Source organism: Polypterus senegalus, chromosome 7 (assembly GCF_016835505.1).
Source record: "Polypterus senegalus isolate Bchr_013 chromosome 7, ASM1683550v1, whole genome shotgun sequence".
Lineage (NCBI taxonomy): Eukaryota > Metazoa > Chordata > Cladistia > Polypteriformes > Polypteridae > Polypterus > Polypterus senegalus.
In genome coordinates this window covers 188,168,769-188,195,347 of record NC_053160.1, presented here as the reverse complement: position 1 = coordinate 188,195,347, position 26,579 = coordinate 188,168,769, and the positions used below count along the sequence as shown (strand labels likewise).

Below are 26,579 nucleotides of genomic sequence, written 5' to 3'. Positions count from 1 at the left end.
ATCAGCTGAAGCTCCTGACCTGGATTTGCTGGCTTTTATGGCTTGTGCTACTGCCATGTGATTGGCTGGTGAGTTAGCTGCATGCATAAGCAGATTGTGAGGAGTTCCTAATAATTTGCCTAGTGAGTGTATGTGATTTAAAAATGAATGCACACTGTTGATGTTTGTGGCTCCACTGTGGTTGAGCTGCATTTAGCAAGCTGGCATAAGGGTGCCCTCTGTTGGAAAAATATATAAATGGCTAAAATATATAAGTAATATGTCAATCAGTCAGTCATTATCCAAACCACTATATCCTAACTACAGGGTCACGGGGTCTGCTGGAGCCAATCTCAGCCAGCAGAGAGCGCAAGGTAGGAAAAATCTCAGGCAGGGCACCAGCCCACCGCAGGGCACACACACACACCAAGCACACACAGACTAACCTGCATGTCTTTGGACTGTGGGAGGAAACCCACGCAGACACGAGGAGAACATGCAAACTCCATGCAGGGAGAACACGGGAAGCAAACCCCGGTCTCCTTACTGTGAGGCAGCAGCGCCACCACTGTGCCACCCCAAATTAATATGTGCAGACTTAAAAAATCTATAGATGTACAATTTTAATAATAAAATCACCCACGTTGTAAATGGCATATATTGTGAAGAGGTGCCCAACTGCCAAGAGCATGCCGGAAGACACACAATGGCAGGGCAAAAGCATAGCCTGTGGGAAGGCAAGTACCCCTTGGGTGATACTCCATGTGAAGACCCCCACAGGCCCCCGAGTGACTTAACAGAGAGTTGATCATACTTTTAACAATTGCAGTTTGCAGTTCACAGACACCTAGTAGTTTAATGCAGCATGGTTAGACTTGATCGACCCCCCTAAGCCCTGTCCCCAAACGCTTAATTTCCACTTACAGAAACTCAATCGTTATAACAAGCAGGGGTGTGGGGGGGAAAAGGTCCCTTGCCGTCTCAGACCTCTGGGTGCACACCCAGAACACCCTGATGGTAGATGTGCCCCTGGCCATGCCATGCCACTAAAAGGGATGGTCCAGAAGCCCATCATTAAATGGGTCCCATGGTAAAAGAGGTAGATGGGCACCCTAGCAGGCAGCATGTAGTGTTTCACAGTTATATTAGACTGTGGGTGGTCCATCAGATGCTGGGGGTGACCACCGAGCTGGACTAAATGGGAGAGAGAGAGAGAACATGGATGTCTTAAATACATGGAAGAGCTCAAGTGGCCTGCAAGCCAATCTGAACACCTTTGGGATGAATGGAATGGAATGCCGATTGTGATCCAAGTCATCTCGTCTAATATAAAACACATTTTGGATGAACGGGCACAAATTCCCACAGAGACCCTCCAAAACCTCATGGAAAGAAGAGTGGAGGCTCTTATGGGGGGCCAATTGCATATTAATGTCCATGATATTGGGATGATGTGTCAAACAAGCTGATCTATTGAGCTTGATGGCGAGTTGTCCTCAAACATGTGGCCATTTCAAGTATTTTTTTTTTTTTGATGATATGAATTATTTGGTTTCATATTGATATACGTTTATGCATTTTGCCAGTACATCGCTGGGCATCCTCAGCACTTACTGCAAGAACTTCCTAGGTCATGGTGTCTGCCCTCCATACATTGTGTGAATTTGATATAAACGGTAGTGTACTGTACACCTTAACAAGTGACGGTGTCCTATTGCCATCTCTCAACTCTCAGGAGAATGCCATGAAGCCCCAAATATCCAAAAAATAAAATAACCCTAACCTGGTTTAGGGTCCCCTGAGCCAAGTGATGGGCACAAGGCAGGCTCAAATCCCAAATGGGATGCAAGATTGTCCAACCTGCATAATTCATGCCAGAGCTGCAGGGCAGCAGTGGGCACAAGCCTTGAGCCAAGGATTAGTCCATCACAGGGGGTATTTTGCACTTCTTTGGGCATGTAGAGGGAAAACCAGCATACTCAGAGGACCATCCATACACACAGGGAGGATGTGCCACCCCAACGTTAACACAAGATTTGAGCCCACTGGGTTCATAAAGCAAAGGTGACTTCAGCATGATGTACATTACAAATATTAAATATAAAATCTGCTTCGTCCATTTAAGAGTTGGGTGGGGGGTCACCTGGAATCCACTCTGGACAGGATGCCAGCTCATTCTATGGCATACACACCCTGGTGCCAGTTTAGAGTCACTAGTCACCCCAACCTGCACATCTTTGGAGACTCCAGAAGAACCACATGGACAACAGCTGTGTGTTGAATTTAGACCCAGCATACTGGATTTAGGGGGCAGCACCATTACACACCACGTGGTCCTCAGCATAACCTGCATACGTGTGATACACGTGGATTACCCAGCAGCCCTCCAATTCAGTGTTGTTATTCAAGCAGCACTGTGAATGGAGCACCAGTCCATCACACACACACACAGCGGCCAGGTTAAAGCTGCCATTTATCCTGCGCTGCACATATTTGTGGATGTGGGTGAAAAATCCACATGGGCACAGGAAGAAGATGCAACCCCCATAAAGATGACATCTGGGTGTCAGATTCAAACCCAATATATGTGCTGATCCAGGAGGCAGCACCATTAACACTGCACTGGCCTCAACATAATATTCATACATTCATTCATTCTCAAGCTTGCTTAATCTAATTTTGTGTTGCAGGGGGCAAGCAGCAGTAGGTGCCAAGGCAGGAGCCAATACTGGACAGGGTACCAGTCCATCACAAGCAACCCACCCTCAACCAGACACACACACACACACAGAGGGATCAATTTAAAAATGCCAGTTAATATAACCAAAACATCTTTGGGAATGTGTGAGGAAAACCCACACGGGCACAGTGAGAACATGCAAATGTCACCACATGAACAATATCTGGGCACTGAACACTAAGCCACTCTACTGAAGCAGGACTGTCACTCACTGGGACCCCCTCGGTATAAAGTCTCTAACCCACCCGATCCAATTCAGTGTTATAAGGTGCTGGAGCCAATGCAAGCAGCACTGGGCACAGGGCAGGAGTGAATTGTGGATGGGGTAGAAAGAGGGTAGGAGTCTAGCACAAGTCACACACACACCCACCCACTAGGGCCAGTTTAGAGTCACCAATTTAACAATCTGCAGATTGGTAGGGGGGGTGGGGGGGGACCTCACAAAGAGAATATATACTGGAGTCTCCAAATGGGCTAAATCTGGGCACTGGCTTTAAACCCAATGTACCTGATCAATGAATCAGGACTGTGGAACCACCAGGGGGCGGCACTGAGCCTCAAGCCACACACACAGTAATGCCCAGCATGGATTTTGGGATAAAATTGAAGACATTTATTCCCTCCAATCACCCATGTAAGGATCAATGAATTAGTTACAATACCAAACAAGTTCTTCCTCCTTTCGTCCTCCAGTTGAGTGTTGCCTTTCATTATGGTCTCCTGGCCAGGTACAAATCATTCATTTATCCTGACCAGGATGCCGGTCCCTCCTTTCTGCCACCTACAGCTGTTAATCACTGTGACACTCTCGTTATAATGTACATACAGTATTCTCCAGCCCATCTAATCCAACTTAGTGCTACAGGGAGATGGAGTCTAACCAAGCAGTACTGGGCACATGGCAGGAGCCAGTCCATTACAAGTCACACATACTGGGGGCAGTTTGGCTTTGCCATTTATCCTGATCCACACATATTTGGAGACGTGGAAGGAAATCCCACCCAAACACTGAAAGAACGTGTAAACTCCATCATGAAAATATTTTGCTGTTGAATTCAAATCCAGTATTCTGGATCCTTGAAGCATCACCTCTAAGCATTACATTGGACTCAACAGAGTATACATAAAAAAATACTCTCTAATATACTTAATCCAATTCAGTTAGTGCATGGGGCTGGAGCCTATCTATGCAGCACTGGGCGTGAGGCAGGAGTCAGTCAGTCCTGGATGAGGCCCACCGATCCATCACAAGTAACAAATTGGGGTCAAATTGGAATGGTTAGTTCATATAACTGGATTACATTTGTTGGAAGTGGGAGCGAAACCACATAAAGCATCTGACACCAGACATTTGACAAACAACAGGAGACCCTCCAGTCCATCAGACTCATTTGTTTAGCGAATAGCTTAGCCGTCCCACAGGAAGAACAAGCAAAGTGCACCACATGAACAACATCTGGGTGTGGGGTTCAAACCAAATAAACAGGAGCAGGACTGCTAATCATGGGAACATCCTCAGTGTAAAGCACATACTGTTACATATATTGTGTTCTCCAAACCATCCTCCCCAATTTAGTGCTGCAGGAAGATGGAGCCCTTCCAGGGAGCACTGGGCACACAGCAGGAGCTAATCCTGGATGGAGTACCAGTCCATCACACACACACACACACACACACACAGGGTCCAACTGGGGATGTGGGTGCAAACCCCACATTGAACATATGAAATGTGACAAATGACGGGAGACCCTCCAGTCCATCACACACACTGGGATTAACTGGAGATGGGGGTGCAAAACCCTCACTGAACATACATTTGACAAATGACAGGAGACCCACCAGTCCATCAGACTCGTTTGTTTAGTATAAGTAAATGTCCCCAGGGAGAACAAGCAAAGCCCCCACACACCATGACAGGGTCAGCATTTAAACCCAGAACGTCTGCTTTGTGAGCCACCAACCCTAACCACTGCACCACCATACCACCCCACACATCACGTATTTAACCCTTAACCAGGATGGCTGTGGACACACGGAGGACAATGACACCTTCAGCCACTTACAACTCCAAAGCGGAGTCATCTGAATGGCTGACAGGCAAAACTTAAGCAAAGGTCTGAAATTAAACAATAAAGAACAATAAAGTCAACAGTCTCATGTTGAGGAAAAACAGCCCTTCATCTTGACTCTGTCAAAGCAGCAAGTCCTTCGTAATCATTTGACTCGAAGGACAAAAGCAACCCTTGTTATCTTCCGAGAGAGAGACGTCGCTCTCGGCTAATTCGGTGGAGTTCGCTAACACAAACCAGATGTCAGACAGAAATCAGGCTACCGGCCTGCCAAGAAGGAGAGCCGAATAAATAAACACAGTGAAGTCCGCGCCGTTTACCTTTTAAAGTCAAGCATGAAGGCGGCCCGTTTGTGGATTTTCATTCCCATCTGACTCAGCGCGTTTTTTCTGCGATCCTGACTAATTCACTAACCCCCTCCCCCGTTAACATTTTTGGGAATGAGACTTTGTGATCTGCTGATTGTCCGGAAGAAGTTTTTGATTCACGTTGTTTGTAGCTGGCCGCCGTCCACTTCCACTATTTCGAGGTCAAGCACGCATAATGTTGGCTTGTTGGACCGACATATTTATATGGTTAAGTCTGGGCAACTGTGACAAATCTATAGGGTGCTGCGCTGTGTGACGTCACAGGTACCGCACGGCTTTGGCGGTTTAATGCGGTCCAGACCCGAGAGTGACTTGGTGGCCGAGGACTGTCACGCGGGATGTGGGTCTGGCATAAAAGCAGCTGCTGAGAGTGAGGAAGGGGCTTGGGGTTAGTGATGGTCATTTTTCATTCACATTACTGACTCGATTCTTTCCAACTACCCGTTTAAGTGATTCGATTCTTTGGATTCATCAATAGTGACGTGCGAACGGTATGGAAGATCATTTCTGCCAAAATGAAATGCAATCCAACGTGTTAACTTCATTGAAATGTAATGAATCTGCACGTGCTGCATTTCATGTTGGTTCCGTTCAATCGTGTAGTAATTAAAAACACATCAAGCGGATGACTGATTGCGTTTCATTATCAAATTTCCAATCAGCGTCGAGAGGTGGAGCAGCGGGATGTTAATAAAGCATGGGAGCAACAGTTTCATTGGACAGGTGGAAGTGGGCATGTAAATGACGATTTTAGCCTCTGCTGTGTCAAAAGAAGGGGATATATATATATATATATATATATATATATATATATATATATATATATATATACACTGCTCAAAAGAATTAAAGGAACACTTTTAATCAGAGTATAGCATAAAGTCAATGAAACTTATGGGATATTAAATTAATCTGGTCAGTTAAGTAGCAGAGGGGTTGTTAATCAGTTTCTGCTGCTGTGGTGTTAATGAAATTAACAACAGATGCACTAGAGGGGCAACAATGAGATGACCCCCAAAACAGGAATGGTTTAACAGGTGGACGCCACTGACATTTTTCCCTCCTCATCTTTTCTGACTGTTTCTTCACTAGTTTTGCATTTGGCTACAGTCAGTGTCACTACTGGTAGCATGAGGCCATACCTGGACCCTACCGAGGTGGCACAGGTAGTCCAACTTCTCCAGGATGGCACATCAATAGGTGTCATTGCCAGAAGGTTTGCGGTGTCTCCCTGCACAGTCTCAAGGGCATGGAGGAGATTCTAGGAGACAAGCAGTTACTCTAGGAGAGCTGGAGAGGGCCATAGAAGGTCCATACCCCATCAGCAGGACCAGTATCTGCTCCTTTGGGCAAGGAGGAACAGGATGAGCACTGCCAGAGCCCTACAAAATGACCTCCTGCAGGCCACTGGTGTGAATGTCTCTGACCAAACAACCAGAAAGACTTCATGAAGGTGACCCAAGGGCCCCATGTCCTCTAATGGGCCCTGAGCTCACTGCCCAGCAGCATGCAGCTCGATTGGCATTCGCCATAGAATACCAGAATTGGCAGATGCACCACTGGTGCCCTGTGCTTTTTACAGATGAGAGCAGGTTCACCCTGAGCATGTGACAGAAGTGAAAGGGTCTGGAGAAGCCATGGAGAACATTATGCTGCCTGTAACATCATTCAGCATGAGCAGTTTGGTGGTGGGTTAATGATTGTCTGGGAAGGCATATCCATGGAGGGTCACACAGACCGCTACAGGCTTGACAAAGGCACCTTGGCTGCCATTAGGTATCAGGATGAAATCCTTGGACCCATTGTCAGACCCTATGCTGGTACAGTGGCTCCTGGTGCACGACAATTCCTGGCCTCATGTGGTTAGAGTATGCAGGCAGTTCCTGGAGGATGAAGGAATTGATACCATGGACTGGCCACCACACTTTCCTGACCTAAATCCAATAGAACACCTCTGGGACATTATGTTTTGGTCCATCCAATGCCACCAGGTGTCACCTCAGACTGTCCAGGAGCTCAGTGATGCCCTGGTCCAGATCTGGGAGGAGATCCCCCACAACACCATCTGTCATCTCATTAGAAGCAGGCACCGATGTTGTCAGGCATGTATACAAGAACACAGGGGCCATACAAAGTGCTGCGTACAATTTGGAGTTGCTGCAATTAAATTTTGGCAAAATGGACTAGCCTGCCACATCATTGTTTCACTCTGATTTTTGGGGCGTCTTTGAATTCAGGGCTCTGTAGGTTGATCATTTACATTTCCATCAAACGATGTGGCATCCTTTCGTTCCTAACACATTACCCAGTCTATATCAGTATAGATATCCAGTTGGATTTCTTTTTCCCATTGAGATCTGATGTGTTTTCAAAGTGTTCCTTTAATTTTTTTGAGCAGTTATATATATATATATATATATATATATATATATATATATATATATATAATCCTAGTTATCACATAAGATATGAATAAAAAGCTATAAAGAAACCAAACTCGGTGACGCTCTAACGCAGGTTTCACAATATTCAGTATTTAGGTAAAAACCACTGTAACGCGTGTGCGCATAGGAGGCACGGAGGTGCTATTTCATCTGCGAGTGTTTGCAGGTAAGTCTCTACAAGCTTTGCACACCTGGATTTTGGTAGTTTAGCCCATTCTGCTTGGCAGATCCTCTCAAGCTTCCTATGAGATTCCAGACATGACAAGGAGAACTGGAAAAAAATAGTAATGTCCCAAAATATATCAAGAATATCAATAAGAACTGAACTGAACTGAGTTCCTATAGGCATTCAGACCCTTACTATAGTACGTTCTGGAAGCCCCTTCATTTTTTTTTAATTAGTTTTAATAATCAAAATGAGTAAATTCCCTTTTCGCAAGACACGTTTTTTGGTGGTCAGAGTAAAGGGTCCACCATTATCAAATAACCGATCAGTCAAGAGGAGGAGTAACGGGGAGTTAATAAGGCAGGGGAGCCGCCGTCTCATTGGACAGGGGCAAGCTAGCATGTAAATGACGATTTTATTCAATGCAGTGTCAAAAGAAGTGAAAATAAAATATCTACTATGAAGAAGGTATGAATAAAAAGCTTTGAACCGGTAACCTTCCAGATACCAGCGCTGCTCCTTAGCCACTGAGCCAACAATTACAGCATCCAGTCTCCTTGGGTAAGTCTCTACAAGCTTTGCGCCCCTTAATGTCCAGTTTATACCATCTTTTCTAAGCTCCATTGCCTATGAAGTGCCATCTTTAGGTCTCTACACGCTTGTTCTGTGGGCTTTGGCCGGGCCACTCAAGATCACTCAGAGACTTTTCTTCAAGCCATTCCAGCGTTGTCTCGAATGGATGCTTCAGGTCACTGTCATGCTGAAAGATGAACCACCATCTGAGGTGGTGGGCACTCTGGCGCAGGACCTCTCAGTATTAGGCTGCACTTGTCTTTCCCTCATTTCTGACCAGTCCTCCACAGCATCAGGCTGCCATCCCCATGCTTCACTGTAGGGAGGGCATCAGGCAGGTGATGAGCAGTGGCTGGTCTGTGGTCTTCATCAGTCACAGTGCTTGGAGTTTGCAGAAAGAGTTCAGTTTTTGTCTTATCAGATCAGTGAATCTGCTGCCAAGTGGGCTGTCACATAGCTTTTTACCTAAGAGGAACTTCTGTCTGGACATTCTACCATAAACCCCTGACTGATGAAGTGCTACTGAGCTGGTCACCCTTCTGACAGGTTCTCAGCAGAGGACTTATGAAGCTCTGTTAGAGTGACCACTGGATTCTTGGTCACCTCCCTGACCGGGGTCTTCCTTGCTCAGTCACTTAGTCTGGCCAGATGGCTAACAATAGGAACAGTTCTGGTCCTTCCAAAACTCTTCAGTTTTATTAATTGTTGAGACCCCTGGGCTCCGTTACCAGTGGTTTGATCCCCTTGCCCTGTTCTATGCCCTACTTTAATTTGATGGTGCAGGATCCTTGGTGTGGTTTGTTCTGATGCGCAGTATGAATTGTGGGACCTTTGATACAAATGACGTCCATTCAGTTCATTTGGCCATCTATGGACTCCATTTAGGTTCGGGGATACACTCAAAGCTTTGGATCCCTCTGGATGGTACATCATGGAGGTCTGCAGAGAGCCCCTTGGACTTCATGGTTTGGTTTTTGTCCCGACATGCATTGTGAATTGTATGACCTTCTCTACACCCAGTCAGTTCAACTGGCCACTGCTGGACTCCAAGTAAGTTCTAGAAACATCTCTATGGCACCACAAAGGGTCTGAACACTTCTAGGAAGGAGAAATTTCACCTTCTGATTTGTAATTCATTGGTAGACCTTTCTGAAAACACGTCATCACCTTGTCATTATGGGATATCGAGTGTGGATTGGTGGGCCCAAATGGTAAACTTCTCTATTTAAAATTAAATCTGCCACACCAAACGGTTAGCAGAAGGTGAAGATGTCTGAAGGACTTTCTCGATCCACAGTAACCTTTTATGAGATCTCCTTCAATATTTCATGTGAAGCACTAATGGCTTTTCGTTGCTCAATTAAGACTCAGGGTGGGCTCGGTTATAAAGTTTGGTTTGCAGAGAGGTTGTAATGTCTGGTGTGCTAATGCGAAAACAGCAGCAATGAAAGATGGCAGGCACACGTGAGCCGATGGTGAGACGCCAACCTCTTCTCTTTATGTTGCTGCACAGTGGATCCACCTGAATACTCCAATGGTGTTATCAAAAATTATGTTATTAAAAAACAGCAAAGAGACCATTCAGATGTGAATTAGGAATGTCGGTCGACACTCTCACACTAGAGATGCTTAAAGGAAGTGGCACAGGGTGCTGCTTCTGCTTATGGCACACACGGCCTTAGCGGTTTAGTGTTCAGGTCAGGCTGGGGAGCATAAACTGGTACAGCGCAGTGCCACACCCACCATATGACGAAACGGGATGGGATCCCAGTTGGCAGAGACAGACAGAGAAACGGTCCAGTCCCACAATCTATCTGCCGCAACCAGGTGTTACGTGGGTGTCCTTTTGGCCTGGTCCAGCCACTCAGGGCCTCAACAATGAGAGTCCTGTGAGCGGGATCACCCTCGGGTAATCGCACCACATGGTCGTAGTGCCATAAATCCAGGTCACGTGCCTCATTTGAGACTCCAAGAGCAACACAAAGTCAAACCAGTAGGGCCCAAGGACTCTCTGAAGAGACACAGCACTGAAGGAGTCCAATATTTATCTCAGGTCACTGGATAGCATCCATGACTCACAAACAGGAAGCACCAGGACTCTAAAGACTTGGACCTTCGTCCTTTTGCAGATATCAGGAGTACCACACTAGGAGATTTATGGGCAACCTTAATCCGGAGGTCATAAATCCACTCCATGCAAGTATGTATCTCTGCAGCCGGGAGCTGAATGTCAAGTGGGAGGGGGCATACGCCCATTGCATGCCCAATTACACTGTGGTTAAGAATAGGATTGTGGGAGGGTCAGATGTTAGCAGCCTATAAACCCCTCCTACTCAGCCCTGTAGTTCCCTCCCACTTGACATTTGGCTCTTGGCAGCAGTGATACCCTTCTCACTCCATGACCCCTTGTAGTGACCACCACATTGTTTCTTCTCTCTGATTCCACTGATCAGTCCAGCACTTACACGGAGGAGATGCTTTGCTACGAGAGCTCAGTGTCATCGTCATGTGATGTCCTACAGTCCTGCAGACCACCAACAGAACAGGAGCCACACTGACGTTAACCTGAAGAAGAGCACCGAGCCCAGGACGTCACAACAAAAATGAAACGAAAGTAAGGTGTGCATCGCGGGAGTAATATAGCGCCTTCCGAAAGTCTTTTTTCACATCCTGTTATGTCGCAGCCGTGTGCTAAAAATCATTGCAATTTATTCATTCAAGCAACGCTCAACACCAGAAAAATGGGAAAGACGGCATTTTAGAAAAAGTTTTACAAATTCATTAAATGTAAAAAAATGAAATTTCACACTGATGCAAGCATTGAGACCCTTAGTTGAAGCCCTTTAGCCCTCATCTGCTGTGTCTTATGTTACGCTGTATCGGGTTATGTTCTATCATGTGAGGTTATGTGGTGCTCTGTAATCTTCTATTGAAGTTATCTCAAGTGAACTAATGTTGTGTTGTGTTACATCACGCCTTGTGATATTCGGATATGTCATACCAGACAATGTAATGTTATGTGTGATGTTATGTTGCACTACTGTGTGTTGCGTTGCATTATGCATTATGTTAGGTGACAGAATGTAAGGTGATATTCTGTTAAGTTGTTTAGCTGTGTCATGTGATGTCATGTCACATAATGTGATGGTATGTCAAGCTACTGTAGGCCCCTGTACCACAATTGCGACTTGTAGTGGACACTGTGACACGATCAACTGGAAGACATAAGCCATTAAGAAGGCTAACAGAATGTCAGGCTATATAGCGCCTTGATGTGTGCAGTACAAGTCACAGGAGGTTCTGCTGAAGCTTTATAACACACTGGTGAGGCCTCATCTGGAGTCCTGTGTGCAGTTTTGGTCTCCATTGAGAAGGACCTGGGAGTCAGAGACAATAGTCATAGTCAATACAAAATGGGAGGTCTGAAGATCGAGAGTCCACCTTATGAGATGATTTAGGAATTGTAGTGGACTCATCATGATCGACTGCCATACAGTGTTCAGAACCCATTAAGAAGGCTAAGAGAATGTCAGGTTATATAGCACCTTGATGTGTCTCCATTGGGAAGGACCTGGGAGTCAATAATGGACTGGTCACTGTCTATGTGTAGGCAGAGGACAGAAGTGATCAAAACATCTAATAGAATGTTAGGTTATATAGCGCCATGAAGTGTGGAGTACAAGTCAAGGGAGTTTATCTTTAAGTAAATGTAAAGTATTACATGTAGGGGCTAAAAATGTTAGGTTTGAATACACAATGGGAGGTCTGAAAATCGAGAGTCCACCTTATGAGATGATTTAGGAGTCGTAGTGGACTCATCATGATTGACTGCCAGACAGTGTTCAGAAGCCATTAAGAAGGCTCACAGAATGTCAGGTTATATAGTGCCTTGACGTGTGGAGTACAAGTCACAGGAGTCTGCTCAAGTCTTTATAACACACTGGCGAGGTCTCATCTGGAGTACTGAGTGCAGTTTTGGTCTCCAGGCTACATAAAGGACATAACAGCACACGGAAATGTCCAGAGAAGAGCAAGTAGGCTGATTGCAGGGCTACAGGGGATGAGTTAGGAGGAAAGATCCAAAGAGCTGAGCCTTTACAGAAATGAAGAGGAGACCTGACTGAAGTGTGTAAAATGATGAAGGGAGTTAGTCCAGTGGATCAAGATGGTGACTATAAAATGAGTTCATCAAGAACACGGGGACACAGCTGGAAACTTGTGAAGGGTAAATTTCACACAACTGTTAGGAGACAGAGAATCACAGATACATGGAAGGAGTGACCAGATAGTTTGGTGGGCAGTAGGATTTTAGGGGCTTTCAAAACCTGACTTGATGTTTTTTTAGAATAGTTAAGAGGCGAGATTTGGTGGGCTGACTGGCCTGTCCTCGTCCAGACTGTCCTCATGTTCTGAGGTGATGTGACGTCGTGGTGTGTGACGCCGTGTGTCAACACAGTGTGTATTGTAAGGTAATGCTGTTGTGATATGTTATGTCATATCATGTTATTTAATGTAATGTGATTTGATCTTTTTTAATGTTTTATTATTTTATTATCTATCTCCTCCTCTTTAGTTTTCTGGCACACCTTACAACATCAACTGTAATGTCAGTTTTTTGGTGTTTGTTTTGTGTTTTTTTTTTGTGCTCAGGCTCTTGAGTGGAAATGATGTGTCATTTCATTTTTTTTTTGGCGGCCCGGCATTGAGTCATTTCTGAGATAAAGTGTCAGAGCTGCAAGATTTTCTTAACATCTGCGCACCACGCCGGTAACAGCAGCAGCTCAGAGTCCGTGCCCAGTCACTTTCGACGTACAAATCAGAATTTGGCTCAAAGCGTAGATGAAGACGAATCAAAGGCAGATGTGTCGGGTTTAGTCGTGGGCCAGAAATGAAGTTGTCGGGATCCACGACTTAGGTGAGGAATTCAATTGTAGTTTAAAGGGCCTGACGAGAGCAGCAAACAATGTGGCACCCCAGGCCTCTCCAGGGCACCATTTGCATTTCACGGATCAGAGGAGCACAAGTGAAGAAATAAGGCAGGAGTGCCAAAGTAAACTGACATTGACATTCATTCATTTAGCAGACGCTTTCATCCAACGCAAAGTTACAAGCAAGATCAACAGAATGGAGTCAACACCAGGCTGGGGTTTGTTTGGAAAGGAGCGTAACAAGGGTGGGTGACAAAGTCGGACTAAACAAGTGACAGGCCTACAAAATGTCACTGGGAAACAACCAGCAAGAGAATCAAAAACACAAAGGTTGTTGAGCCAAGTCAAGTGCTCACAGATCAGCATGACGGGTGTTCGCCAGGACTACAGTTGTGCCTGTGGTGTTGTCCGAGCGCGGGGGGCCGGGATGCCCTCGATGTGGAAGGATGGTGGGGAGAGAGAGCTTACTCAGGGCTTTGTCTCCCCCAGGACGCTAGATGGCAGCATGCCCAGGCTCAGATCTCCGCATGGCTGTCTGCAAGGAATGCTGGGTATTGTAGTCCCAGGGACAGCCTTGTTGGGTCCTGTGGGGGTCACCAGGGGGAGTTGAGGGATTTGGGAGTCCAGATTCTGTAGGGCTGCAACCTCACCTGGAAGTGCTACTGAGCTGGAGCATTGTATCACCGGAAGATAAAAGGAGCTGCCTGCCTCACATCAATGAGCCAGAGTCGGGAGGAAGAGGAGGAGGAGGAGGACAATGCTTCAGTGGAGGAGTGGAGGAGACAGTGACAGAGAGAGAGAGAGAGAGGGAAGAAAAGAGTTGTGTGGTTCTGTGGTTGTGCTTCATTGTACTGTGGCTGTGGTTGGAAACACCGGGGGAAGAGTTTCCCACAATAAAAAAACCCTTTGCCCTTCATACTGTGCTTGTGTCTGAGCCCGCTTGTGTTGGGTGTTTGGGGAGCTGGAGTGCCCCCTGGTGTCCACTATAGATAGTGTCACACACATGCACATTGGGAGGCCGCTGAAAGGACCAAAAGAAGGTAATTCCACGCCAGGCCAGTGGGTGGCGAGGTGCAGTAAACCTTTCTCTTTTTATCTCTGCAGGCCAGACACAGGAAACTCTGCCTGATTCCAATGACGTCACTCCTGGCTCCGGCCCTGATGATGTCACTCCTGGTTCCGGCCCCCAAGAATGTCATTTCCGCTTCCTTCTCCAGATGTCATATAAGAAACTCCACCACTTCTTTGCCGTCAGTTCTGTTGTGGACTTAATCTGTACACGTCTGTGCAACCAAAACCTCGTGAATCAAGTATACGGGTGGCTGGCCCAAACCTCTTTTGGTGTCATGGTCTATTTATTTCACAATGTGTGTGTGTATATATATATATATTGTGGCAGACGGCTGGCAGCTCAACCCCTGAGGATGGAGGAAGGCAGCTTTTCCAGGGCACTGCCTCCCCCAAGATGCTAGATGGCAGCTCCCCTGGAGTGTAGCGGTGCCCTGGATTCCCACAGGTAACACTTTCTGTAAAGCCTGGAAGTACTCCCAAGTCATGAGGACGGGAGCCCCAAAGTACTTCCGGGCTGGTTGGTGGTATTTATTATTATTGTATTGGCTGTTTATGGTGGCGGAGGTGCTTCAGAGAACTAGAACAAGAAGAAAAAGAATTAAATACCTTCTTGTTGATCAGTGTGTCTGTCTGTCGTGTTGAAAGGGGCAACAGCATCCCTAGTGTTCTTAGAATATATATATATATATATATATATATATATATATATATATATATATATATATATATATATATATACACACACTGCTCAAAAGAATTAAAGGAACACTTTTAATGAGAGTATAGCATCAAGTCAATGAAACTTATGGGATGTTAATCTGGTCAGTTAAGTAGCAGAGGGGGTTGTTAATCAGTTTCAGCTGCTGTGGTGTTAATTCAATTAACAACAGATGCACTAGAGGGGCAACAATGAGATGACCCCAAAACAGGAATGAAGGGTTTAACAGGTGGAGGCCACTGACATTTTTCCCTCCTCATCTTTTCTGACTGTTTCTTCACTAGTTTTGCATTTGGCTACAGTCAGTGTCACTACTGGTAGCATGAGGCGATACCTGGACCCTACAGAGGTTGCACAGGTAGTCCAACTTCTCCAGGGTGGCACATCAATACGTGTCATTGCCAGAAGGTTTGCTGTGTCTCCCTGCACAGTCTCAAGGGCATGGAGGAGATTCTAGGAGACAAGCAGTTACTCTAGGAGAGCTGGAGAGGGCCATAGAAGGTCCATAACCCATCAGCAGGACCAGTATCTGCTCCTTTGGGCAAGGAGGAACAGGATGAGCACTGCCAGAGCCCCACAAAATGACCTCCAGCAGGCCACTGGTGTGAATGTCTCTGACCAAACAACCAGAAAGACTTCATGAGGGTGACCCAAGGGCCCTATTTCCTCTAATGGGCCCTGAGCTCACTGCCCAGCAGCATGCAGCTCGATTGGCATTCGCCATAGAATACCAGAATTGGCAGATGCACCACTGGTGCCCTGTGCTTTACAGATGAGAGCAGGTTCACCCTGAGCACGTGACAGAAGTGAAAGGGTCTGGAGAAGCCATGGAGAACATTATGCTGCCTGTAACATCATTCAGCATGAGCAGTTTGGTGGTGGGTTAATGATTGTCTGGGGAGGCATATCCATGGAGGGTCACACAGACCGCTACAGGCTTGACAAAGGCACCTTGGCTGCCATTAGGTATCAGGATGAAATCCTTTGACCCATTGTCAGACCCTATGCTGGTACAGTGGCTCCTGGTGCACAACAATTCCTGGCCTCATGTGGTGAGAGTATGCAGGCAGTTCCTGGAGGATGAAGGAATTGATACCATTGACTGGCCAACACACTTTCCTGACCTAAATCCAGTAGAACACCTCTGGGACATTATGTTTTGGTCCATCCAATGCCACCAGGTTGCACCTCAGACTGTCCAGGAGCTCAGTGATGCCCTGGTCCAGATCTGGGAGGAGATCCCCCACAACACCATCTGTCATCTCATTAGAAGCAGGCACCGATGTTGTCAGGCATGTATACAAGAACACAGGGGCCATACAAAGTGCTGCGTACAATTTGGAGTTGCTGCAATTCAATTTGGGCAAAACGGACTAGCCTGCCACATCATTTTTTCACTCTGATTTTTGGGGCGTCTTTGAATTCAGGGCTCTGTAGGTTGATCATTTTCATTTCCATCAAACGATGTGGCATCCTTTCGTTCCTAACACATTACCCAGTCTATATCAGTATAGATATCCAGGTGGATTTCTTTTTCCCATTGAGATCTGATGTGTTTTCAAAGTGTTCCTTTAATTTTTTTGAGCAGTTTATATATATATATATATATATGATGCCCAAGGCGTGTACAGCTGCCCTAACCCGGCACACACAGGCAGACACAAGTTTGCCGCACGCTTTCATTTATGGGTGGGATTGCTTTCTCTGCTTCCCACAGCACAGCACAAAACCACAGCAGTATAGCAAAGTAAGCACAGTCCCTTCTCTTTGCTAGTCCTGCCACCTCCTCTCCTCTTCAGTGAGCTTCATCTTCCTCCTCCCGACTCTGGCTCCTTTAATAGAGTGAGGTGTCTCCTTTTATTCCCGTCCTGGGACTGTTCCAAGTGGCTCACTCCCAGGTGTGGTGGAAGTCCACTATAGAGCTCTGTAGCTCCTCCTGGTGGCCCCCACGAAATCCAACAGGGCTGCACCAAACTCCAACTCCCAGCATGCCCTGCGGAAATCTGTGGTGCCATAGCCGACCTACCGCCCCAGGGGAGGTAGTCATCGCAGGTGCTGTGTCCCCTGGTCCTTCCATCCAGTTGGCATCCTGGCTGGGAAATGGCCGAGGCCACCCGTCACAATATCTACTCTCTACAAATAAATTCCTACGCCTAAAAGTGCAACGGTGATGTTTTTATGTCACATTTTAAATCAGGCTTATTTTAAAACCTACATATATATGTTTGGTATCATTCTTTCCAGTTTTTATCAAACTTTAATGTGATGTTGTTAGATTTTCAGATTCTTATTCCGTTTTTAAATTCTAAACTAAAATATCAAGATAGTCGTAGTTTTTATTTTTGATCGAGTAAACGTTCTTTCTGTGAGTATTCATAAGACCAGTGTTTGTATTTCGGTAATTTAGTTAGCTGACGGTCGAGTTATGATGACCCATTGCATACCACTTTAGTTTTCCAGTCATTTTTAAAAAACGTTTTTTTATCTATAAGAATCTCAGTTAAAACGAGTCACTCACTCATCGAGCATAGTGGACGTCAGTTTAACAGGAATACTCCAATCGGTAAGAGAGCAGATATTTTATTCTCTTTTCATGATTTTTACTTCGTTAAATAATAATTCTTTTTTCTTTTATATATTTATAGAATTTTGAGATTTTGACTCCAATAAATTTTTTATTTGGTACATTTACAGAATTTACTAATATTCTGGCCGCAACTGGGGGTTGGGCTCCAAAGGTGTCACGGGGTTGGGTGCCAACGGTGCCAGGGGGTATCTGCAGTTTACAGACATATATGTGTGAGTAGCTAGAGATCCACAAAGGAAGAAAATGAGTCACGTAGTCTTTTCTTTATTTTTTGGATGTTCTTCTTTTTAAGCCTGCATATGCTGGGATGACTTGATGACCAACACCTTTCCGAATCCCACCTTATTAATCCAGCCCCCCTTTATAGTCTCGCCCTCCACCCGCTATATTTTGCCTTTGTTTCCTGGATGTCTGATCATTTTTTCTCTGATGATGACACCTGGCAGGTTGTAGAAAGCTTAGAAATAAAAAACAATTTTAAGATACACCACTCACTTTCTGCTTTTGTGGATCTCTTGCAACAAATAGGCAAACCGTAGCACAGGCCGTCACTCTCATTCACACACACACACCAGAATGACTTAAAACAAAGAAAAATTCCGACTTGTCATTCCCACTCCCAGTGAGGCACTAAGCAGACGTATTGCCTTTTGGTATGAAGGAGCCCCCCATTGTGTTTCTTGACCCACTTGCTATTGAAGGATTCTTTGGCTGAAAGTCCTCAGTGTTGGTGTCAGCGAGAGGATGTGCAGCATTGTTCATAATGGCACTCAGTTTTGTTTCTACTACGGCCTCCAGGGGGTCCAGACTGTGTCTCATAACTGAAACCTGCCCCTTTAATTAGCTTGTTGATTCGGTGGTCCTCTCTAGAAGTGATGTTGCCAGCCCAGCACACCACAGTGGCCATCATGGAGTTGTAGAAGATGTGAAGGATGTCAGTACTCATATTAAAGGATGAAGAGTCTGCTCTACCCTTTCTTCTCTCGTTTCTCTGTATTATGAGACCAGTCCAATGTTTTATGGACGTGGAGATCCCCCCGGCCCAAAAGTACTCTACATCTACTCTTTGAATAGTGACACCAGACATGGAGGCTCTTTTGGTGCAGTGAAAGCCAATAAGCACTTCTTTGGTTTTGCTGATGTTCTCAAAGTTCTCCCCCTGACTCCTGTCCTCTGTCTCATCCCTCTTATCTGTAGACCCCAGAAGTGCAGAATCATCTGAGAATTTCTGCAAGTGACATGACCTGCTGTTATATTAATGGCTGGAGGTGTGCGGAGTGAGAAGTAGAGCAGACAGGCCTGTTCATTGTGGTGTTCCAGTCCTTGAGTCTCACACACTGCGGTCGGCCCGACGTGATAGTCCACCCTCCAGGACACAACAGGCTCACCCACCTGCACATCTCTGAGGTTACCCCTTGAAAGGGATGGCTGGATCTTATTGAAGGCACTGAAGAAGTTTGCAAACAATGTGGTACCAGATACCAAAGCACATCTTCAGAGGGTTCATGGAGTCCATGTTTCAACAGGTCAGCACTGTTTTGGTGGCACAAGAGGGACATTTGCCATGTTAGTCCGGTAGTTTTAATGTTATGGCCGATTGGTGAGCAGTTCTTCAGTGTTACATGACCAGTCCAACCTGTCCTTCATGAGGACCCCTAAGCAATTCTAGCAGTGCACCCCCTCTACATCCACATCTTGAATGGTGACTGGACATGAAGGGTCTTCGGTGGGCGAAAGTCAATAAGCAGTTCTTTGGTTTTGCTTATGCTGAGTTGCAGAAATTTCTTTCTGCACCAAGAAACAAAGTTTGTCCCCCTGACTCGTCTCCTCTGTCTCATCCCCCTTATCGTTACGCCCCATAAGTGCAGAATCATCTGAGAATTCCTACAAGTGACCTGACCTGCTGTTATATTAATGGCTGGAGGTGTGCGGAGTGACCAGAAGAGCAGACAGGCCTGTTCATTTGCTGCTCCAGTGTCGCTCACACAGTCCTTGAGTCTCACACACGGTGGTCCGCTTTACATGACAGTCCATCATCCAGGACATTACCAGGCTCACCTGCCTGCAGATCTCTGATGATGATGATGATGATGATGATGATGATGATTAATGTTGTCAGGCGCTGGTTTCCATGACAGGAGTAAGTGGATTAGGAGGACGATTGGTTGATTATTGACAGGCAGGAGCTTTCTGAGCCTCACTTGGATAGAAAGCCATCGAAGATGGAGAGGAGGTCGATGATTATTGTCAGGCGCTGGCTTCTCATGACACTAACTTGGCAAAGTGGATTAGAAGAAGGACAGGCTGGTGACGATGACTCAGTTCAGGGTATTTGTGTACAGAGCTCTTTACTGACTGCAGGCGCAGGGTGCTCTGACACGTTTTATAGGTAAAATACAAATTAATAAATCATGAACAGACAGAGGGTGGCGCGGTGGTGCAGTGGGTAGCGCTGCTGCCTCGCAGTTAGGAGACCCTTAAGGGTTCACTTCCCGGGTCCTCCCAGCGTGAAGTCTGCATGTTCTCCCCGTGTCTGCGTGGGTTTCCTCCCACAGTCCAAAAACATGCAGGTTAGGTGCTTTGGTGATCCTAAATTGTCCCTAGTGTGTGCTTGGTGTGTGGGTGTGTGCCCTGTGGTGGGCTGGCACCCTGCCTTGCACTCTGTGTTGGCTGGGATTGGCTCCACCAGACCTCTGTGACCCTGTAGTTAGGGTATAGCAGGTTGGTGGATGGATGGATGGATGAACAGGCAGTACAGTACAGTAACGACAAACAGTTTAAATATATCTCTATATACTGGATATAAAATCCAACGACTGTCTGTCTGTCTGTCCGCTTTTCATGAGAGAACTACTTCACCCTCAACGGGTTTTTTCCAGAATTTGCTTGAACATTCCAGTTGATTTTGCGACTTCTCTCATCGTGCTAAGTATCAGAGTTCACGTGCGTATCGACTTATTTGTGCAAATCCAAGAGACAGAGGCTGTGGGCTGAGGGGAGGGGGGCGGAGCCTTCCTCACTTACACTCCACCCTCGGGGCGTGTACCTCACCTCCACTTAGCGAGCGAACAAGAGAACTACTTAACAGATTTAGATTGGCCTTTTTTCTAGAATTTGCTTGAATGTTCCAGTTGATTTTGTGACTTCCCTCATCGCGCTAAGAATTGGAGTTCATGTGTGTACCGATTTATTTGCACCAATCCAAGACAGAGGCAGAGGACTGAGGGGCAGGGGAGGCGTGACATCAGGAGCGGGGGGCAGAGCGGGGCCCTCCACACTCACACACCAGCCTCCATTCGAGTCGCTCTTCCTGTCTCTACATGTTGGAGCGCACCTTGCCTCCACTTACCTAGTGATTCCTATTTTTTTATTGATTTTTAAAGTTGTCCTGTTTCACTACTACGTGGTGTGGACCTGCAGGGGACAGCTAGTATTATATATACAGTATATATATATATATATATATATATATATATATATATATATATATATATATATATATGTATATATTGTCACGCACGCCAGTAGGAGGTCATGGATTGATTGACAGCACCTGGGAAACCACTCGCCGCCAGGGAATGGTGGGGTATTAACTTTCTCCCTCTGCTTCCTCATAGGCAAAAAGACCGTCCTGCACCATAGGCATGGATGACCGCAGTGCGATACTTCCGCCCTTCCTCCGCCATCTTGCCCTGACGTCATCCTTCCCATCCTCCCTTGCGGTCCTTCCGACATTCCTCCACTTCCGGCTCCTCCCCAATAAAATGGCCGACGCCAGGAGTCGGGGTCGCGCATTATGAACTCTTTAGTTTATGATTTTGACCTGTTTATTTTTTCTGTACAATATACGGGGCCGGAAAACCCCAACCCTTGCTACTGTCTCTCTCGGTCTTTTACAATATATATATTTAAAATGAAGTTAGAAGTTTGGGTGGGGCTAAATATTTAAATCTCAGCCAAATAGATGTCGAGTGCCAGTAGGTGGAGCATGACTAAATGCTTGGGTGGCAGCCTTTTGTTTGGAGCTAAATGCAGGAACAGACTACTGGCCCATGGCATTGGAGCAGAACCCTTAAGAAGAATCTGGATGTTGTTGGGACAGCTGAGTGACAAATGAACTGAATGGTTTCGTCTCATATGTCAGACTTCTTATGTTCTTCTGTTCTTGTGATGCAGCAGTCTGGGTGGGGCCAGATACTTGAGTGGCAGCAGGTTGGGCGGGGCCAGACATGAGTGGCAGCAGTATGGGCAGAGCTAGACACTTGAGTGGAGGCAATCTGGGCGGGGCCAAACAATTAAGTGGCAGCAGCCTGGGTGGGGCCAGACACTTGAGTGGCAGCAGGTTGGGCGGGGTCAGACACTCGAGTGACACTTGGGACAGCTTAGTGATTAGCTAAACAAATGAATTTGATGGACTGAATGGTCTGCCGTCATTCCTCACATTTCTGATGTTCTCTCTTTGGCTGATGCCTTCATTCAAGGTGTTCAGGATACCTTTATGGTCATTTGCATCCATTTTTAAAGGTGGATCGTGGGGCGGTCGAGAGGGTTGAATGTGCCAGCTTGTGTTTTAAGGTCCAGTCATGTGATTATGCAGTCACATCATTTGTTTCGTTTCATGCGCCTTATAACTTCTGTTCACGTGCTGTTAAAAGTTACTGCGTGCTGCGTTCAGACCTCCATCTGTTAATGAAAACAGTGTGGCGCCCCTCTTGGATGACACCTTCTGCTCTACGTCAGCAGCATATTTTAATAAAGCATAAGATGTAAAGTCTAGCAGATGTTCACTCAAGCATGCAAATCGTTCAAGAGACGGCGGCGACTTTTTATACTCTGAAGCTGACTGTGGTTTATTGGCACAGCGAAAAAAGACAAATTAATAGATGAGGAAAAAAAGAGGAATTGTAAAGTGATGATCACATGTGTGTTACTGGAGATCACACACTGCAGGAGACAGCAGTGTAAACAGAAGAAGCGCGTCAAACACAAGTTTGCAAATACTGACTCGTCACTTCCAGAGCGCCCTGCTAAAAGGAAATGTCATCCTGATCTAACAGCACACAGCTCTCGCTCTGCCCAGGGCGGGCATTCCACCTGATACCCAATACTGCCATGGCACCACCAGGAGAGACATGGCAAACAATCAATGGACGTATGGATGAATAAGTTCAGTTCACTACATCAAACTAAACCATCCAATTCAGCCAAATCAGGGCTGCAGGGGGGCGACAGAGCACCATTACACCATCGGGCTTAAGGCAGGAGAACCCGGCCCCCCGGATGGCATGCCAGTCCATCACAGGGCAAACCGACACTCAGTCAGACTAAGTAAGCAGAGACTGGAAGAAAAGCAAAGCAGCATTAAAGTCATCCAGTCATAAAATGTCTGCCATTTCCTTCATTTGTTGTCTGATAAAATAATGCCAGACTAATTCAATAAAAAGAGAACACTTGAAATGGGAGAAGTGAAACGTCCCCATTACTTCAAATAACTAAACATAACACAGAGATCTCCTCCTTGAACCGTCACCTTATCGTGGTGGAGGGGTTTGCGTGTCCCAATGATCCTAAGAGCTCTGTTGTCCGGGGCTTTATGCCCCTGGTAGGGCCACCCAAGGCAAACTGGTCCTAGGTGAGGGATGAGACAAAGAGCGGTTCAACAAACCTCCAATGATGAGTGAAACCTTTGGACGACGTTTTCCCTTGCCCGGACGCGGGTCACCGGGGCCCCCCTCTGGAGCCAGGCCTGGAGGTGGGGCTCGATGGCGAGCGCCTGGTGGCCGGGCCTGCACCCATGGGGCTCGGCCGGGCACAGCCCGAAGAGGTAACGTGGGTCCTCCTCCCCATGGGCTCACCACCTATGGGAGGGGCCAAGGAGGTTGGGTGCAGTGTGAGTTGGGAGGTGGCGAGGCGGGACCTTGGCGGTCTGATCCTCGGCTACAGAAACTGGCTCTTGGGACGTGGAATGTCACCTCTCTGAAGGGAAGGAGCCTGAGCTAGTGCGCGAGGTCGAGAGGTTCCGGCTAGATATAGTCGGTATCACCTCGACACACAGCTTGGACTCTGGAACCAATCTTCTCGAGAGGGGCGCCGAGCAGGTGTGGGCATACTTATTGCCCCCCGACTTGGAGCCTGTGCATTGGGGCTTACCCCGGTGGACGAGAGGGTGGCCTCCCTCCGCCGGGTGGGGAAGGGTCCTGACTGTTGTTTGTGCGTATGCGAACAGCAGTTTGGAGTATCCACCCTTTTGGAGTCTCTGGAGGGGTTGCTAGAGGGCATACCTTCTGGGATTCCCTCGTTTTGCTGGGAGACTTCAATGCTCACGTGGGCAATGACAGTGAGACCTGGAAGGGCGTGATTGGGAGGAATGGCCCCCCCGATCTGAACCCGGCGGTGTTTTGTTATTGGACTTCTGTGCTCGTCACGGATTGTCCATAACGAACACCATGTTCAAGCATAAGGGTGTTCATATGTGCACTTGGCACCAGGACACCCTAGGCCTCAGGTCGATGATCGACTTTGTGGTCGTGTCGCCGGACTTGCGCCATATGTCTTGGACACTTTCGGGTGAAGAGAGGGGCGGAGCTGTCAACTGATCACCACCTGGTGGTGAGTTGGCTTCGATGGTGGGGAAGATGCCGGTCAGACCTGGTAGGCCCAAACGTGTTGTGAGGGTCTGCTGGGAACGGCTGGCAGAGTCCCCTGTCAGAAGTAGCTTCAACTCCCACCTCCGCAGAACTTCAACCACGCCCCGAGGGAGGTGGGGACATTGAGTCCAATGGGCCATGTTCCGTGCCTCTATTGTTGAGGCGGCTGACCGAGCTGTGGCCGCAAGGTGGTCGGTGCCTGTCGTGGCGGCAATCCCCAACCCGCTGGTGGACACCGCGTGAGGGATGCCGCAAGCTGAAGAAGGAGTCCTATAGGACTTTTTGTCCTGTGGGTCTCTGGAGGCAGCTGATAGGTACCGCAGGCCAAGCGAACGCTGCTTCGTTGTTGCTGAGGCAAAACTCGGGCATGGGAGGAGTTTGGAGAGGCCATGGAGAACGACTTTGGACGGCTTCGAGGAGATTCTGGTCCACCGTCCGGCGCCTCAGGAGGGGAAGCAGTGCAGTGTCAACACCGTATATGGTGGGGATGGTGCGCTGCTGACCTCGACTGGGTTATGGGTCGGTGGGAGGAGTACTTCAAGACCTCCTCAATCCCACTAACATGCCTTCCACGAGGAAGCAGAGCCTGGGGACTCTGAGGTGGGCTCTCCCATCTCTGGGACTGAAGTCACCGAGGTGGTCAAAAACTCCTTGGTGGCAGGGCCCCGGGTGGATGAGATACCCCGAGTTCCTTAAGGCTCTGGATGTTGTAGGACTGTCTTGGTTGACACGCCTCTGCAACATCGCATGGACATCGGGACAGTGCCTCTGGATTGGCAGACCGGGGTGGTGGTCCCCTCTTTAAAAGGGGACCGGAGGGTGTGTTCCAACTATAGAGGGATCACACTCCTCAGCCTCCCTGGAAAAGTCTATTCGGGGTTCTGGAGAGGAGGGTCCGTCGGATAGTCAACCTCGGATTCAGGAGGAACAGTGTGGTTTTCGTCCTGGTCGGAACAGTGGACCAGCTCTTCACCCTTAGCAGAGTCCTGAGGGTGCATGGGAGTTTGCCCGACCGGTCTACATGTGTTTTGTGGACTTGGAAAAGGCATTCGACCGTGTCCCTCGGGAATCCTGTGGGGGTGCTCGGGAGTATGGGGTACCGGACCCCTGATAAGAGCTGTTCGGTCTCTGTACAACCGTGTCAGAGCTTGGTCCGCATTGCCGCAGTAAGTCGAGCCCGCTTCCAGTGAGAGTTGGACTCCGCCAGGGCTGCCCTTTGTCACCGATTCTGTTCATAACTTTATGGACAGAATTTCTAGGCGCAGCCAGGGTGTTGAAGGGGTCCGGTTTGGTGGACTCAGGATTGGGTCACTGCTTTTGCAGATGATGTTGTCCTGTTTGCTTCATCAGGCCGTGATCTTCAGCTCTCTGGATCGGTTCGCAGCTGAGTGTGAAGCGGCTGGGATGGGAATCAGCACCTCCAAATCCGAGACCATGGTCCTCAGCCGGAAAAGGGTGGAGTGCCTTCTCAGGGTTGGAGGAGAGATCCTGCCCCAAGTGGAGGAGTTCAAGTATCTCGGGTCTTGTTCACGAGTGAGGGAAGAATGGAGCGTGAGATCGACAGGCGGATCGGTGCGGCATCCGCAGTGATGCGGGCTCTGCATCGGTCTGTCGTGGTGAAAAAAGGAGCTGAGCCGTAAGGCAAAGCTCTCAATTTACCAGTCGATCTACGCTCCTACCCTCACCTATGGTCATGAGCTACGGGTAGTGACCGAAAGAACGAGATCGTGAATACAAGCGGCTGAAATGAGTTTCCTCCGCAGGGTGTCTGGGCTTTCCCTTAAAGATACGGTGAGAAGCTCAGTCATCCGGGAGGGGCTCAGAGTAGAGAAGAGGAGTCAGATGAGGTGGCTCAGGCATCTGATCAGGATGCCTCCTGGACGCCCCCTGGTGAGGTGTTCCGGCACGCCCAACCGGGAGGAGGCCCGGGGAAGACCCAGGACACGCTGGAGGGACTATGTCTCCCGGCTGGCCTGGGAACGCCTTTGGGATTCTCCCGGAAGAGCTGGAAGAAGTGGCCAGGGAGAGGGAAGTCTGGGCCTCTCTGCTTAAGCTGCTGCCCCCGCAACCCGATCTTGGATAAGCGGAAGAGAATGGATGGATGGAACACAGAGATGTGATCTTGGAAGCTGTGATGCTTTATTATTATATTACGTGATCAGGTAAATAATTAGTGGTAAAAGACACTATATAAAAGACAGACAGATAGATTGATAGATAGATGAAAGGCACTATATAATAGATAGATATGAAAGGCACTATAAGATAGATAGATGTGAAAGGCGCTAT

The 26,579-nt window shown here is 47.4% G+C and overlaps 1 protein-coding gene across 4 annotated transcripts in view; it reads right to left on the bottom strand.

The window, feature by feature from the left end:
• The window catches only part of LOC120533077 (A-kinase anchor protein 2), a 312,165-nt gene that overhangs the window by 267,033 nt on the left and 18,553 nt on the right, over positions 1-26,579 (bottom strand). For 2 of the 4 annotated variants that reach the window (XM_039759729.1, XM_039759730.1), the window contains exon 1: positions 5,109-5,300. The exons of 1 other annotated variant lie outside the window; for it this stretch is intronic. In XM_039759729.1, the coding sequence (XP_039615663.1) occupies positions 5,109-5,158 (50 nt within the window). In that variant the 5' untranslated portion in view covers positions 5,159-5,300. Of the gene's footprint in view, positions 1-5,108; positions 5,301-26,579 lie in introns of those variants that run through there. One more of the 4 variants, XM_039759732.1, reaches the window with a different exon arrangement.